Source organism: Prunus mume, linkage group LG2 (genome assembly GCF_029339155.1).
Source record: "Prunus mume cultivar Tortuosa linkage group LG2, ASM2933915v1, whole genome shotgun sequence".
Classification (NCBI taxonomy): Eukaryota; Viridiplantae; Streptophyta; class Magnoliopsida; order Rosales; family Rosaceae; genus Prunus; species Prunus mume.
Genome location: NC_142699.1, coordinates 32,210,327 through 32,228,111, shown reverse-complemented (window position 1 = coordinate 32,228,111; position 17,785 = coordinate 32,210,327). Strand labels below are relative to the sequence as shown.

The following is a 17,785-nucleotide window of genomic DNA, read 5'->3' as shown; positions in this document are numbered from 1 at the left end:
CAGATTTGGCAACGCAATAAAAAGATATTGACATTATTTTTCAAACAATTTACAAAACACATGCATGGCATATTCTTATGACCTTGAACATTTACCATACCCAACTTCCTATTCGTTAAAACTATTTGAACCACATATGTCAACCAGATTGTAGACTGCATCTTTGATAGAAGTATGACCCTCTCATATTTGTGGGTTCATCTTCTATTAGTGGTGCAGTCTCCGAATACGGTCCATAAACGTGGTCTATATGACGTTACTCGTCCCTATCACTCATAACTACAGGTTGTAACGCAATTCATTATCTTGAAACATCCCTTGAGACTGGAGAACAGAAGTAGAATCCCAGGAGTTTGAGGATGCAGATTTGGCATCAAACTCATTAGCCCACCACACCAAGCTGTCCTTGGAGCCATTCATTTCCGTAAAACAATCAAAATCAGTTATTTGATCATCTTCCTGTTGTGGTGTGTAAGCAACAGATTTGTTACTAAGAATGTCACCAAATTCAGTTTGGAAGCTCGAATTAACCTGCTGATGATCATGAGTTCCTGCATCGTTAGAATGCTCCATACCATCGGCAGCTTTCGTCACCACAATAGTCGAGTCCACTTGATTGCTTGTGGAGATGTAAGCATGATATGCGGCATCCGAAGATGACATGCCATTCAAAGCATTCTCCAACTCATCCATATTCTTGGGGTTGCAGAGTTTTGCATATTCTTCCTGAATTCTGATAGAAGCAGAAGTGGGTTGCAGTTGTTCATAGACATCACTATTACTCTTATGCCCTTCAACAGTTTGATGAGGGCTTGAGAGAGCATGATGGTGCATCAGATGGTTGTTACAGTTTTGATCATTCATGGATCGGAGGGTCTGGATCATCTTTTCTTGCAAAGGATGCAACTTGGGCCACAGTGCAGGAGTGTTGTAGAAAGAGAAAGGGTTTTGAAGGCTTTGAAGTTGCATATGGAGTTGGAGTCTTTCAAGGGCTGAGCTGCTTAAGGCATGTGCATCTTCAGCGTCCTTGAGGTGATCCTCACTTTGACCGGACGGCGATCGATTGATGTTAGACTGTTTGCGCCTTCCGAGTAACTTTTTCTTCAATCGGGTGTTCCAGTAGTTCTTTATATCATTGTCTGTCCTTCCAGGTAATTGGGCAGCAATTATAGACCACCTAGAAGTAAAAGAATATGAGCATGTTAGATTCCAACAAGAAGAAACTAAGGAAACCCTAGGAAAGTGGATCAATGATCTGTATTGTACTATTGGATGAGATGCATAGGGTAGCAAGGAGTTATAATTAATTATTTCTATTGTGCAAGTATCATAGACAAGGGAAAAGAGACAACATATTGAGGTTAAAAGTTTATGGGTGAAATTAATTTTTACCTGCTTCCAATACTTATATAGAGGCTGCAGATGATGTTGTCTTCTTCTTCTGAGAATCCACCATGCTTGATGTTGGGCCTCAAGTAATTCAGCCATCTCAGCCTGCAACTTTTTCCACATCTTTTAAGCCCTGCAAGTTACGTACCCACCAAAAGGTCAAATTAAATGATGCTTTGACATCTGTGTACAAGTTTCTGAAAAAAAATTAAGAACAAATTATGTTATAGATGAGCATATATGTGTTTACCAATTTTCTGAGGAAGGGCAATCCAGTTGCCACCAGTACCATGCTCTTCAATATAGGCCTTGAGTCTTGCATCCTCTTCAGGTGACCATGGTCCCTTCTTGACATTGGCCTTGTCGCAACACGGAGCTCGTCCCATCTCGATCGATGTCTTCTCTTTGTTCCTTTTTTTCCTTTTTAAGATCTTCAAGGAAAGTGAGTACCAAAAGAAGGCGTCTGAATTGTTAGGAAAGAATGGGAAGGAAGACTAAGATTTATAGGTAGGAAGAGTGGATGATGTGATGCTTATGAGGACAAAAAAGTCAAATACCTCTACTCATCTATCCCTCTCCTCAATTTTCTTCTATAGGGTTTTATCAAGGTCTCTCTCTCTCTCTCTCTCTCTCTCTCTCTCTCTCTCTCTCTTTTTTTTTGGATTAGTTCGATCATATATAATTAACAATGCATGCAACTGGACAAAGTACGACACAAGTTTCTTCTTTCCCAATATTAAATTAAACTGCTTTTTTCCGGGATTAGTTGTTTATTATTTGAATCTGGTGAATCACAAGAAGCCTCCATCCTATTATCCTTTGAAATGTTCCATTCTTAAGCCACCCTAGCTAACCTATATAGCTTTTCTGATATATTGTTAGATTAAACATATAAACAGTATGCAGGAAAATGCTGGCTGCAATTTTTTTTCAATTTAATAAGGCATTTGGGATTAAATAATAAAATTGAACCAGTATAATTGTGGGGTTAAGGACCGTAATCAATGTGATTAAGCCGACTAATATGACCGAAATTGAGTGTAACTTTATAGAAACAATACCATGATTTTTGTTGGAAGTTTCTTCTAAATAATCACAGCTAACGACTTTGATTAGTCTGCAATCAACTATGTAAAGTCAGATATTTCTTGTAGTAACGGAAAACTAGGAAACTTCTGCAAGAACTTTGTCACAGACCTAGATGTGTTTACCTAAGCTAGTGTTGACAATGTTGGGAAATTAAGGGTATACATTTCTTAATTAATGAGTACGAAAATGTTGGAAATAGTACTTTCATTTGTACTTAAGTTGAAAAGACGAGAGCATTAAGTGTTCATCTTGTTGCTTCCATACTTTATTGTTCTATCATCCAAATATCCACATTTCTCGATCTATTTTCTGAAATATTATCCAGATTGTATTTCTCAAATATTTTTTTGTCGGGCCATAATTCTACTATTTCTGAGATTAATCGATAGTAATTATTGATGAAAAAACAAACGTACAAAGTATGGTGTCGAATATGGGTAAATTTTCTCGAGTGACAAAATGCGACAACAAGTACTGTTTATTAATATTACTGGTGGTATTTATCTGGTTACCAATTTTACTAGTACTGGTTGTGACCAGCACAAATTGAAAGAACTGGAATTAAATTAAGAACATAGTAGGTCGAAGGTTCTAGAAAAAATCTGCTACATATTCAGGTGAAGCTGAATTGTATTCATTATTATCCTTTTACATATTTCTCAATATTAGGCATTTCAAACTAGCTAGCTATCTACCACACAGAATAATGATAACAAACTGATTGGAATTCAAACTCTTGCTGAGGAAAATAAGGCAGTTATTAGATTTTCATAGTGACAAAGAAGCTGGTGCATAATAATATCATATCCATCCCCTTGACTTATAAGTGACAAGGGGTTTCTCTCGGTTGGTACAGGAAAGTCCATGCCCTTGGACTAAAAATATAAGAGCCTATCATAAGCTAAAACAGATTTGAAGGTTTTAAATGCCTTGTGTCATCTCCACCAAAACCTACACACAATTAGCAGAACTTACCTTGATCATGAACTACTTGTAGTTGACCATGAAAATCCTTTCGGAAAATGAAAAAAATACAAAGAAGATGAGAATTATTCTCATATTATTTTCAATATTAAGAAAAAAAACCCAGCAAAGCCTAGTTTTGCTAGAAAAGCCCTAAGGTACAAGTTGGATAGGGGCCGTAGGATTTATATTAAAGAACAGGAAAAAGGCAGTATTATAATAAACAAGAGAAAGAATTTTTTAAAAAAAAACAAAGAAAAATGCATAGGGATTTCAAACCTTTTAAAATAAACACCACTGATTGACCTTTTAATGTGTTAATGACTTTCTTAATCAAGGTGGAGAAAGAGGGAGGTCCAGAACCCCAACCACGGAGAAATAACAAGAGGAAACTATCAAAATTCAAAAAGCAGTCCCTCAAAGTATTAATTTCTTAATCACCAAATGGACTCAGATCTTTGAGAGAAAGAAAACAAGCTTCTGCTTGTCTTTCTCTGGACTTTAGAATCTCTGCATTGACACTGCAATTCCATCCTCTAGCTAAAAAGAAAAATGAGAATTTTTTTTTTTTAAAGAAAAAAGAAAAAAAGAAAGAAAGAAAGGTTGCATTTCATCATCAAGAAGACCAACCCTCATCAAGACTATTGTAATAGAGCTGGTAAAGGTGGTCCTAATAACAGGATAAACATGGACTCTCTGTGCTTAAATACATATATTAATACGGTATTATTGGTTGGTGCTAGCTACTGCTAGTGCTAGCTAGCTCAATTGATTTCTTAAATATATTTTGAAATGAATTTGACTTGCTAGCTAGGCCCTCTTGCTCTAACAGAGTAAAAATTATATGCATAAAAAGTTGATGGCACAAACTAATTGACTTTTTGTTGGGTTATGAACTACGGATATTGCTTGCCTCCTTCTCTATAAGGAGATATTCCTCCCTCCTGCGAATCAAAGTTTGACATATATGCAAAAATAATTCTTTAAAACAACAACAACAACAACAACAACAACTTATGCACATATGTCACACTGCTTTTAGCTAGAATGTAGGAACTCCTACTTACATGGTAAGGAGGGAAGTATTTTCCATGAAGTTACGATACTCTTGTTGGGTTCAGTTACCAATGTTAATGGTGTACCCCACAGATATTGTCTTCCATATATGTATGGTGAGAAAGAAATCCAAGTTATACATAATTGTGCCAAAGTCCAATCAATATTCTGAATCCAAAGAGTACAAACTAATGGTTTCAATTTCTACAGTTTTGAAGTCATTTCATTTTGCCCTATAGCCCACATGATATGCAGAAATCTAGCATTTTTCTCAAAGTATGTTAAAATAAAACAATTTTTGTTCAGAAGTCAGAAAAGTGATCTATATAGATCTTTCATTGTGTAATCTCTAGAGGTTGTTGTGGTGGTTGTAAGTCTTTTCTTGTCTCCTCATTATTCTTTCAAATTAACCAGCTGCATACACAGTCTTAGCATTGTTTCATGCTCCAGTAAATATCTTGATAATTAGGAGTAGAAAACATTGGATGCTGATTCTTAGGTAATAGTAAGCACATTTGTGTTGCCCTTAACACATGTCACCCAGCTAGCAAATAGATTTCAGTTTATTAAGAAGAATTAAGATAAGGGTGACTTTCAGTTAAAGCATGTATAAAAATTGGAAGCTTGGCTTTGTATAATACCTATATCGTCACAAGGGTTGACAAATTACGATGCAAAGGAGGACTTGCAATAACATAATTAACATCAAATGTATTTTCAATAATCCACAATGAGACAGCAAAGACCAATTGATTAAGCTTGACAAATGCCTCTTAATTATAAATTATTGAAGCTGTTGCTATCTTTGAGTCCTCCATGCACTTTATGTAAAATGTTGCGCAAAGACGCTACAAATGGACGCAGTTGCTGAGCTCATACCAGTCTCAAGTCTCTCTGCCCCATCCTTCAAGTCATCAACAATTGTCAAACTCCTTGTTATTGTTTTTTCTAATTTGATGACAGCAAAAGAACATAACATATATAAAAGGATAATATCCATTTGGTGTCACCATTATTTACCGCTGGTTAAGGGTAAGTACACTAGGGATTCGAACTTAGAATCTCTCCTGAGGTTGGGAAAAGAAATACCATTAGACTAATAGCTAGATTGGTGACAATGGTATCCAATTAACATTTTCCAGTTTTTCCTCTACTACAAAGAACACACAAAAAAGGAAATGGGGATTCCGAGAATTGAACTCGGGACCTTTCGCTCCCTAAGCGAGCATCCTACCACTGGACTAAATCCCCTGAGTTAACTGTATGTTGCATAAAAAGCCTGAAATTGATGATAGGATGTGGTCCTCCATTTTTGGCAATTAGCTCAACACCTCTGCAGTGAGCTACAATCCAAAAATTATCAGCAAAAACCGAGCAGTAGGTGTTGAATTTCATTACTGCAATTCCATGAGGTAACTTTGTCTGTTTTTTACTTCTTGTATGGACCATTGAGATTTACAGCTCCCTAGCTGGTGCTATTGTACTGATTTTGTACCATCCGTATCTTAGAAATATTACAATATCATGAAGTCAATTGGCACGTGCGAACTTTGACTTTATATACAAAAAGTCTTTGGCGTGTGTTAGGTACCGTACATGGCAAATGGTATTCTCCGGAGGGCCAAGGAGTTGGAAGTTGATGGTGTCACAGAATTTGACCCCGTAGATTTTGCATATCAGAGAGAATACAGAGTTGGTAATGCCAAGCCAATTTGCCCTACAACGTAGACTCGGATAGTTTAATCGTTTAGCCAAAACTCATATCAATGTCATATTTCTCAAACTCGAATATGAGCAAAATTTTATCAATCCAAGTCAACCAGGTTCTTAATTATCTTGATGAATCAAACTTGGGTGGGTATTGAGTAGTTGGTAGGGACAAGAATAAGTAACACAAATAAGAGTATAGGTCTAAATCTCATACATTATTCATTTGCATATGCATGTTGTGCATTGTTTGGTCATGATTTTTTGGTAAAAGTGAAGATATTTTAGAATGTATATAATGGAGCCATATATATACATTATACATATATCTATGGCTACTCCTTGTTGATGGATCGCAAATATGCGTAGTAGGTACGAAATGCAATGATAACCCTCATGCTGACACTTGGTTCGATAATGACCAAGCTCTCTCAAATTGTCAACCAAAAGAAAAACACAAAGCATAAAAGAAAGAGCAAACGTGACTAGACCAGTTAGTTAAGACAATGTGTCCATCCCTTTATACAAAGGAGGTATGTAAACTTATACTTAAATACTTTAATATACTCATTACGGTGTCACATAATAATATACAACTCGATTTGATTACCAAAGTATAGTTTTTGCAAATTTTTTTTAAACTTAATTAATAAGAATTGAGGGAGGGAGTTGGTTCTAATTATCATTAAAAGGAAACTTCTCATAAATTTAATAGGGTCTAGCCTAGTTAAATCTTGATTTGCAGATCAATTACTTCAGGTTCAAATTTTTATGGCACGTTGGTAGTGCGTGTGAGAAATCATCCTCCCCTTGTATTTTATGGCTTATATTCAACATGTTTGTGTATGGGTGTAACATATAGCCCATATGGGAAGCACACAAGTGGGTGTAACATATAAGCCCATATACATAGCTCTCTCCTCACGTGTAACACAACTAAGCTCTCGTCATTTTGCACTTCTTTACCTTCATATAGTAAAAACTCAAAGCAACAGATGGTGAGTGCTTATGAAAAAAAAAACAGATGGTGAGTGTCGCTCGAATTGAGTGAATCAAGTTAATTTTGTGGTATTTGTTTATGATCGTGTAGTTTTATGGTTTTACTCTTGTTGACCAAAAATTGGCATTAACGGTTTGGTACTAGATATCTTTTTTAAAAAAATTTGGAGGGGTAGGTCCAGTTCGGTTTATTTTTTAGGCTTAAATATTCACAAATAATCCAATTTCATGCATAGAGAGATGATTGGGCCTAGAAAAGAAAGGTACTTTGAAGTTGGGCTTGTGGAGTTATGAAATTAAAAAATTTAGCATTGGATTTAAAATATTTTTTTTAATTAAAAAAATATGCAGTAGTTTAGTCGATCCTATTCTGGTTTTGTAAGGTGTGAAATCGGCATTGGAATTGGTCTGAACCAGTCTGATCTGGTAAGGTGCTGGTTTGTTAACTTTTTAGTCAACACGATTTTTTTCTAGTTTTTTCAATCTAGTGCGGTTCGATGTTCTCATTTTCCGATCTCGATGCTCACCCCTAGTGTGTAGGCTCCTCTTGGACAATTTTGAAACCCACAAGTGGAAAAGGCCCAAACTTGTGCCTATATAAGTGCTCTCTCCGTCAGTCAAGTTGCTACCATTAAAAAAAAAATTATACAAGCGATATTAGAGAGGAGGAATCAAACCTAGAACCATCGGTTCAAGAATAAAAGTTCTTCACCGCTTGACCTACAAGCCTTTTGCAGGTCCTATCCATTTAATCAAATAAACTTTTCTTCTTTATGTCTTCCCTCCAAATTACATTGCCACATCCCAAAACCAATATTGACATAAAAGCCCATCACTTTCTAAAAGCTCACCTTGGCAAAAGTCTCTTAATTATAAAGTATTGAAGCTGTTGTTATCTTTGAGTCCTCCATGCACTTTATGTAAAGTATCGTATAAAGACTCTGCAGATGGCGGCAGATGCTGAGCTCGTCAGACCTCAACCCTCTATGCCCCATCTCCTTCAAGTCATCAACAATTGTCAAACTCTCCTCGTCATTAAGCCTTTTAGCACCCAAAATATTGTTGAATATCCATTAATTCCACTTGGTACCACGCATGGAGTTCTTGTTCCAAAGGTAACCTATGCTTCGTAGCTCTAAGGCCATCTCGAATGCAAGGGGACTAAACCTAAAATTTGGGATTTTAGCCCGAAAACTCTCCCAACGCACATATAGGAAGGCTAAATTACTACCCAGCTGGTTTTTCAGGCAGAATTTGGGACCATTTAGCAATCCAGGCAATAATTTTTGTGAGGCCCAAACTGAACCCACTTGAAGGAACAGGCACATCATGGCTAGAAGTCATCCACTTTCGCTTATTAAAACTGGACACATGGCATGCGCTGGAGCAATGACCGTTTGCATCCAACGGTTGTATTTGAACTTGCTCCTTTTGTTTTTTTTTTTTTTTTTTCAAATGAAATAATTATATATTTTTTTTTACTATGCTCATGTGCTCATTTTCAAGTGAAATAATTTTATGATTATATTTGAACTTGCTCCTATTGGTTTTTTTTACTATGCTCCTGCACTCATTCTCATTTTAAGTGAAATAATTTTATGTTTGTGAAATTTCAATTTTTTTATGTATAAATGTTCAGAAAAATAAATCACAAAGTTATCTATAAAAATTAACCCCCCCAAAAAAAAAGTTAAACCGTTTTTAAACAATTTAATAAAGTTGGGAACTCAAATTTTGAGTTTGCAGAGTTCGGGGAAAAATGTGTTTAAGGCCGGGCAATACTTGAATAGTAGTATTTTGATATGGAAAAATTTGGGTTTGAGTCCTCTAGGATTGGAGAAGGCCTAACCATTTCACAATATTGACATGTGCCTGGCTCTTATATTTTGGCATATTTACATTTAACATTTTGCAGTTTTTTCACTACTGCAAAGATCATAAAAAGGAAATGGTGATTCCGAGAATTGAACTCGGAGAAATGGGGATTCCGAGAATTGAACTCGGGACCTTTCGCTCCCTAAGCGAGCATCCTACCACTGGACTAAATCCCCTGAGTAGTCTGTATGTTGCCAAAAAAGATTCAAATTGATGATAGGATAGGATGTGGTCCTCCATTTTTGGCATTTAGCCCAACACCTTTGCAGTGAACTACAATCCAAATTTTATCAGCAGAAACCAGAAGTAGGTCTTTAGTTTCTCTACTGTCAAATGCCATGAGGTAACTGCATTATTGTCTGTTTTTGACTGGTGGTATTGACCATTGAGATTTCTAGCTTTTAATGCTGTAAATTAGAAGTCTGTCACCGAGCAATAGATGGCTATATGAAAACACTATTGCAACACGGCCCAAAACACCTCAAACATCTTAAGCCATTTAAATTTCAGAGGTCAACGCAAACGTAGATTGCCTAAATTGTCCAGTATTTGCCACTATTCATGTCAAACAAAATGTTTGATGGTCCGGTGTACAAATTCGATCAAATATTCAGATACTTTATACATCTATGCTTTTATAGTTTCTACATCAAATACACTAAAGCCAGACTTTAATGTCGTAAAGAGGTTCTTACAAATACTCATATGCTTTTCACATTCTAAGAGCCAAAGCATAAGCCTGACATATAAACAGATGTTCCTGGCTAACATACCCAGCAGAGGCCCAAAATAAAATAAAATAACGAATAACGAAATAGGTTCAATTGTGTAAAATTTGTAAGTATAATGCGTCATTATCCTCTCAGGATATAGCTTTAATAACAATTAATTTATATACATGCCCTTCAAACGAGACCTTGGTTCAGCTTCGATCTCAGTACCGTTGTGATCTCAACCAAATTACTAAAACCTGTAAAAGACAGCCAAAGCAATTGCTTTATTAGTGTCACAAAACAGTAATAGCATACAAGTGTAGTTGAAAAAAGAAAAAGAAAAAACTCACATTCTGGTCGTGCCATCATGGCTCCGGTTGGTGTATGATGAAGCCCCTTCCAGGCAAAAGCCACTCTAAAGTGCATTATCCGGCACTTCTCAAAGAGCATTACCATTTCACAGCAGTATACAAAGGGTACCTTAAATATGAACCAAGGCATAATATTACACTATTAGCCTTAATATACTTTTAAACCAGTGGTGGCCTTACACTGCAAAATCTACGCTTCAATTTATTTTCCTCTTTGGCTAAGTCCTGGCTAACATACAATGCAAGAAGTGAATCAACTGCACAAGACTGGAATTATTTCACATTCATTGCAGCAGCCATATTCCTTAGCTTCTGAGAGATTTCAGAAAATGATGGCCTCTGAGAAGGCTCAGAGGCCCAACAACTTTCCATCAAAGATTTCCATTCAGGATCACACCAAGTGGGAATTTGAGGACGCAATGTGTTGTTCACAATTCCCCCTGCAAATACGACAAAGAAACAGATTGCAGAACAAAATTAAATGTTATGTATACTTGGCTGGAATGGTTCAAATTGTGGATGACATACGATAATGAATGCCTAGAAAAATAGGCTGATTGAAAGCATGCAAGCAATTTAATTAAAAATCTTAAGCATGCCAACAGGACTTTGTAAGAGATGTTGTCACATAATAAATCATGGACTAATGTCTGGATGGAGACAGCAAGATGACTGTAGTCAAACAATGCAAAATTGCCAAGAGAAAAGGATAAGGACAGCTTTCTTTTTCCTCCTAAGCATATACACATACAATTTAGAGTTTACATGTTAATCCGTGTAGTGTTAAACATGTTACAACAGCAATGTATAACGTATCAAAATGGACCGTGGAAAGAAAATATAATAGTGACTACCAAGTCTGAGATGATATTACTACCAGGTCAGAGAAACAAAACATGAAAACAAATTGCAAAGAATATAGTTGGTAAATAAGGTTAAGAGTGTCAAACCAGCTGAAATATTTTATAAATGCCAAGGGTAAGTAAATAGTCTTAAAAACTACAGAGCAATCTTTAAGAACAAATCAACATTCTTCAATTATTGTAACCCAAAAGCAATGAATGAAAAGTCCAGCAACAAATGGAAATCTACTTCGTAGTGTCAAGCAGTTGTATATATGAAGTGAGTCAAAAACAGAATTCAGCTAGAAGATATGAATCAAAATGTGATCCCATATGAGCTAGCATTAAACACAGATGATCTGTAGCTAAGGTTATAAGTAACTTCTCGGAGATTGATGTTGTTTTATTAAATAAATGATGACAGTGACCTCACCTTTTGAACAAAATGGAGGGAATCATATTATGGTAAAATAAGCAGAATATAAGCCTACAAATTATTGGTTCTTACCAATTATAGAAGCACAATGCATATCCGTATATGGCTCATCCCCCGTAAGGAGTTCCCACATAACAATTCCAAACGAGTAAACATCAATCTACAACATTGAAAATGACAACACATGAAATAACAAACTAAAGACTAATATACTAATCATTCTTCTGAGAGGACCAAAAACTTCTACATATGTGCCAAGTGTAGCATCACTTGCCTTTTCCGTTACCATGTTACTTTTCCCACTAAGAAGTTCAGGTGCCATCCAAGGCAAAGTTCCACGAACACCTCCAGACACTAAAGTGTGCTGTTTTACTTTCGATAATCCCAAATCACCAATCTAAAGAACATGCACATAATGTGAGTTCCCAACACAAAGCATGCTTAGAAAAAGAGTAATGGAGCTGGAAACTAAGAGTCAAAAGGAGGTGACAGATCTGTATTTAAATCAGCCAACCTTACATACAGGCCGCTGTGGATCTCTCATATTTACTAAAAGATTTTCACACTTTAAGTCAAAATGTACTATATTTCTCCCGTGCAGATACTCCATTCCAAATGCAGCATCCATAGCAATGATCAATCTTTTACGACGATCAATTGTTCTGATCAATGATATAATGAAAAGATTTATCATATGCTTGAGTGAAGAATAAGACCTTCAAATATAGAAATTGAGAAGAGAACAATAGAACAAATTAGAAATGTTGCTTCCTAGAAAATACACTAGATACCTGTCTTTTTTCTGCAAAAACTGTTTCAAAGATCCATTAACCATGAATTCGGTCACTGTTGCTAACGACCCATCAGGACCGTCACGCACAATACCATAGAAAGAAACAACATTTGGGTGATGCAATGAACCAAGTATCAAAGCCTCCTTCCAGAAATCTGCAATCTGTCACAGCAACAAAGAAAACGTTGTATTTCATAGCCACAGATAATAATAATACACAGAATTAAATACTATTTCCGGAAGTATAATTTCTCTCCGGACAATTTCATTTCAATGACAAAAGTTCTAAAAAGTGAATAATATGTAATAACCATGATGACTACACCTATAATGCAGTCACTGTTTTTTTTCTCTCTGTGGCACTAATTTGCAGGAACCAGAATATCATCTAAAATGTCAGAACTAACAATATATCAACAAACCACAAACTGGGGAAGCAAGGCAGTGTTCTGTAATAGGTCAATAGCAACTGTAATAATCTAGATTGGAAAAGTGCAAAGATCCTACCAAGCGTTCTCTTTCTGATGGTCTTCCAGCAAAACAGCTGGATTTTATTCTCTTTATCGCTACGTCAGACCCCTTCCACTTCCCATGAAAAACAGCCCCATAAGTTCCAGAACCCAATTCTCGAATCTCCTCTAGATCATCATTCTTTATTGTCTGTCCAAAGAACAATCATACAGCTTAAAGAAAACCACACGAAAGACCAAGACAAATAGCATGGGAAATAATGAGGATAAGCCAATGATGACTGTAGGATTTAAGAAATACATAAGATTGAAGCAAACAGACCTGCAATCCCTTGGAAATAGCTTCTGCCTCAGCCTTCGTTGGCTCAATTTTGGAATTGTTCAGATAATCGTTATCAGAATCCAATTCCCCATCTCCAGGAGTGTTCTATAACACAACAGTGCATTAAGAAGAGAAAACAGATAACTACAGAACAATTTCTCATTTTAGATATTTAACTCAGTTCTCACCACTCGCTCCAAATTGTTTGCAGCTGCTTCTTCGGCTATTGAACTATCCTTCTCAGGATCTCCACTTTCTTTAACATTGGCTTTCACCTCCTCAGCCTCCTCTAATGCAGCTCTTTTTACAGAAGCCATCAACTCAGGTATGAAACTCAAATGGCTAACAGAAAGCTTTGGAACTTCAGGAGTAGAATGATCATTGTCACTAGTTTTGACAACATCACCACTTACTTCAGTAAGCTTAGGGAAATTTGAATTTATCAACTCAGGAGATACCATTTCATAATTTTTATCGGAAAATTTGTTCTGACTTATACCCTGCATGTCAGAGTTCTCTAGCTTCTCCACAAGATTTACCTCCTTTTCTTCTCCAGGCAAACTTTCTCCCCCCAACCTCACAACTCCAGTAACGGGGTCCAAAGGACTAGCACAATTTAGCATATCAGGTGTGGGTTGAGTAGGGTCTGAAGGAAATGGAGGATGATTTTCCTGACCAAGTGTGTTTGGATTAAACTTCAAAGTGTGGCCATACGAATAGTCCGGAACAACTTTTCCATCGAAACCTAACATTTGCTGCGAGTCAGCCCAAATATTTTGATTGTCTACTGTAAGGCCAAACCTTGGACTATCCTCATGCCTGAGAAATCCTGGGTTAACAGTACCATTCACTTGTGGAGCAGAATTGGACGCTTCGTAAGAGGGCGCAGCATGCATTGGGCTCTGAACATTTCTCCATACTGCAGGTCCAGGTACATGTCCATGAGACACCGGGTAAGGACTATCTCCTCCATAGGCATAAGGAGGATTCCCATAACGAACCCCACGCTCTTCTGAAGGAGCAACGTGTACATGGGGTGGAGCAGGCACAGGTCGGTCATGAAATACTTCATTTCCAATTTCAGGTCCAACTCGCTGATGAACATAATTTGAAGAGACGTGATGGCCATCAACCATATTACTAGGACCATGAGGCAAATTCATGCTGGGACCATCTACAATGTAGTGATCATTCAATTTCCCAGCTCCACAGACATGTGGTCTTGCTTCCTCAGTCCGACAATTCAAATGATGATGTGGAATCCATCCTCTTTCATGATTTGGAGTCTCATTATAAAGAGATGGAGGACCATTATTCTGTTCACTTGCGTATATCTCATGGTGCAACTTTGCATCTGAATTCATTATGAAACTTTCTCTATGTGGAGGACACTCATTGCTTGGGTTAGCAACCTGGTGAAATCCATTCACCATGTTGGATTGCTCAAAATGTGGTTGGTTTCTCTGGAAATTCATCCGGCAATGCTCACAAATACTGTTTCCTTCAAGAACATTGGTTCCATGAAAGATGTTACCAGGAAAGCCAGACTTTTCACCAGATATAGCTCCACTTGGAAGCCACACAACATTCTCAGTATATTGTGTTTGGTGTTCATATGCAGGCTGATGATTCAATGGCTGTCGTGCATATTCTTCAGGCATTCTATCTAAACATTTATCAGGTAAATCTGGAAATGGAATACGGTACCGTGCAGAGGAAGGAGAAGATGGAAATTCTGGCATTGGTCTTGGATCAAGATGCCCATGATGCCTAGGAGAATAGTATGCAGGACTCCAAGGAGCTTCCATTTCGTTATACCTCTGAGTAATCGGTTGATGGTGTTGCCCTGATCCTATATGAGGTATCTTGAGGTGATGCAAGTTATATTGAGGTGCGGACATATCACAACTTCTCTGAAGGCCACCCTCAAGACTTATTGGGCTAAAAAACTGTTCAGCTATATGGATATCATCAACTGGATTAATAAAAGGGGACTCAGGATGCTGCTTCCTAAAGTCGGAACCATCATTTAAATTATTGAGAGCATCGACATACCTCCTCTCATTATCCCTTTCATCTCCCTCATAGTGTGATGACCCATCTTGGTCCGGATGCGAAAACAGAAAAATCCTGAGCCTAGTGAAACCATCACCAGAGCCCAGCTTATCATACTCTTCCATCATATTAGTCACATCATCATCGTTCACAACCGATACAAGTGCGTCAAGATCTTCATCAGGTTGCTGGTACTTGAGCACGGCTGCCCCTTCATAAAGGTCCCTCATCTTGTTCATCAACTCCTCATACTTAATATCTCGTGGAACACTCACAATTCGTGTCTCTCCACCCACATACCGGAGCTTCCCATCTTGTGGGCGAGGCAATATACTACCCGAAAAGCTACATAGAAATTTAACACGTGGGCTCTCCTCATTCCAATTAGGGCTCGAAACAGCGGTGGAATTAGAACCAAAGTGAGGGGTAGCGGAAGGGCTATCCATCAAGTACACAGCTTGATGAAGGTGTTGCTGATCAATTGGGTTCTCAGACTCGCTCAAGCACGCAATTCCTTTATTACACATGAGTAACACTCACACCATATATATTTCAAATTTTGAAGATTTGAACCGATAATTATAAGCATGTTCTTCAACTTCACTAACCGAAATTGAGAAATCCTCCATTTATAACAACTCCATCAAAACCACACAAAACCATCATATTTCCGAACACCTATCACGGCCACCATCGCAACAATCGCCAAGACCAAAAAAATAAGATCAAAACAACCAAATTTCATCCAACAGCCAATCAAAATCACACCACCACACCCCAAAAGTCCCAAACTTTATCAAACTAGATCCAAACTGAATACCCAGATCAACAATTTCCCACAGAAACAAGAATTGGGTACCTGAAAATGGGGAAACTGGGCAATCCCAGATGCTAAAACTCAATACCCAATTGAAAACAGACCCCCAAGGAATCTTCTGTGCCACTTAGACGCGTCTTCAGCCCCCTCGGCCTTAGTTGCGAGCCTACGATCAAGCAGAGCAAATAGAGTTGGAGAGGCGTGGAAAGTAAGAGTAATTTAGGCTCTGTGAATGAGGTGAAGAAGATGATGGTGATGATGAAAGGGGAAGGAGATGAACGTGAAGATGAAGGACCGCCATAGGCGTAGTGTCTTGGTTCGCTTGGCTTTGGGTCAGATGCGATGCCTGCTTGCCAGGTAGCGTGCCACGTGGCACCACCTGATTTTCGCGTTCTCCTCTAGCATCTTATTTATCTCCTCAGGAATTTGGGATATGCCTTGAGTTGAGCCTACATCACGTGCGCTGCAACCTGCGACATTTAATACAATCGACAGTCTAAATTATAAATGAACGAAGATTTTTTACATACACTATCAACATGTCATGAGATCCGAATATAGAATTATTGTTCTGCAATTTAAAGACTTTTTTAACTGGGTTAGACTCGTTAGCAAATAAAAGCTTTTTAAATTTCTAATATTGTGAAGAAAAATCTTCTACATTTCATTGCAAATGTTCCCATCCATTGATGTAAAAAGATTTTTATATCATGGAAGTGAAGTATTTGTTTGTTTCTTTGAGAGAAAAGGGGATTTCATTCATAACCCAAAAAATTTATACAGAGATCCGCACGAAACAGATTTTTGTACGATTACCCAATTGATGCAATATCATACTACTGATAAGAAACTGATTTTTATACAAGAAGGTAAAAAATATAAATTATGTATTCCTCGCATTAAATATGTGTTGAGGCCCAAAAAATTCAAGGCTAAACCCAAATATATTTATAACCCAGTATAACACCTAACTTGGGAAGAAATCCAACTTGGGTATGCAAGAATTCATTATATGCGCTTGCACACATGCCACACCAAGAAAATAAGCAACACGCCACGCTACAAGCTTAAGTGAGCCCAACCCATGCAAATGTCCGGGGCTTGCTGAGCGAGTTGTGGTATGGATGATTACGAGTATTCATGAGGCCTATTGATGGTCCAAGGAGTGGAAGTTTTGGGCTACTTAGGAGCACCAAAACTCAAGCCGATTGATGAGACCCGCCCGAATTTCCTCGAAACCGGGACGGACCCGCCTAATTACCGACATCACCCCGATACTAGGCCCACTTACTAAAGACCGAGACTTTTACCAAAAATTTGATCTCCCCTGTAAATTGAACATTTCCCAAACTTCAATCTGCTCAAAGTTTACAATTAATAAACCCAACCAGCAGCATGCTTTAAAAGCGTTAAAAAATTTACAACAAAGGCCTTCGGCCTCACAATTCAAACCCCAAGCGGGCGATACATAGCATATCTAAGAAATTCAAATACAACATAAACAGAGTTCCACTGGAAAAGAAAGATGAATGAGTCCCTACAAAGACTCAAGGTTCGGAAGCACCAGATCCGGCTCGATCGCTAAGCTCACTCTTGGGGGAGGCGCAAAACAGAAAATTGTGAGTGGACAAAAAAAAAAGTTCAATTCAAACAAATCAACGTAATATAACCCCACCGTTAGAAAATCATGCAAGAATTCCAAATGCATCTTAAAATCGTCATAAGCAAGTATATAAACATATACTAAAATAAATACCGGATACCAAGTTCGAAATCTGTGAACACTTCACAAACCCACCATTCAAAACTTAAAAGTCCCGAAAGATTAAACTCTCGAAAACGTCCCACCGGCACGACCGGCGAGGAAGTATCCTTACTGAGAAACAAA

The 17,785-nt window shown here is 37.6% G+C and overlaps 2 protein-coding genes and 2 non-coding genes across 4 annotated transcripts; all 4 read right to left on the bottom strand.

Annotated features, from left to right (window-relative positions):
* Positions 1 to 10: 10 nt before the first annotated feature.
* MYB36 (myb domain protein 36) lies at positions 11 to 1,836 on the bottom strand. The gene is made up of 3 exons (XM_089046283.1): positions 1,640 to 1,836; positions 1,393 to 1,522; positions 11 to 1,177 (listed from the first exon to the last, which is right to left on the bottom strand). Exons 1-3 carry the CDS (start codon positions 1,773 to 1,775, stop codon positions 280 to 282), a joined length of 1,164 nt encoding a protein of 387 aa, XP_088902409.1. The 5' UTR covers positions 1,776 to 1,836; the 3' UTR covers positions 11 to 279.
* A 3,840-nt stretch (positions 1,837 to 5,676) lies between these two features.
* On the bottom strand, positions 5,677 to 5,748 carry TRNAP-AGG (transfer RNA proline (anticodon AGG)). The gene has a single exon. It is a non-coding gene; the product is annotated as a tRNA-Pro (tRNA).
* A 3,434-nt stretch (positions 5,749 to 9,182) lies between these two features.
* Positions 9,183 to 9,254, bottom strand: TRNAP-AGG (transfer RNA proline (anticodon AGG)). The gene has a single exon. It is a non-coding gene; the product is annotated as a tRNA-Pro (tRNA).
* Positions 9,255 to 9,675: 421 nt separating this feature from the next.
* LOC103323443 (kinase superfamily with octicosapeptide/Phox/Bem1p domain-containing protein) lies at positions 9,676 to 16,305 on the bottom strand. The gene is made up of 9 exons (XM_008225440.2): positions 13,214 to 16,305; positions 13,026 to 13,130; positions 12,741 to 12,893; positions 12,232 to 12,395; positions 11,955 to 12,102; positions 11,715 to 11,837; positions 11,513 to 11,600; positions 10,142 to 10,602; positions 9,676 to 10,048 (listed from the first exon to the last, which is right to left on the bottom strand). Exons 1-8 carry the CDS (start codon positions 15,605 to 15,607, stop codon positions 10,436 to 10,438), a joined length of 3,342 nt encoding a protein of 1,113 aa, XP_008223662.2. The 5' UTR covers positions 15,608 to 16,305; the 3' UTR covers positions 9,676 to 10,048; positions 10,142 to 10,435.
* Positions 16,306 to 17,785: the final 1,480 nt, after the last annotated feature.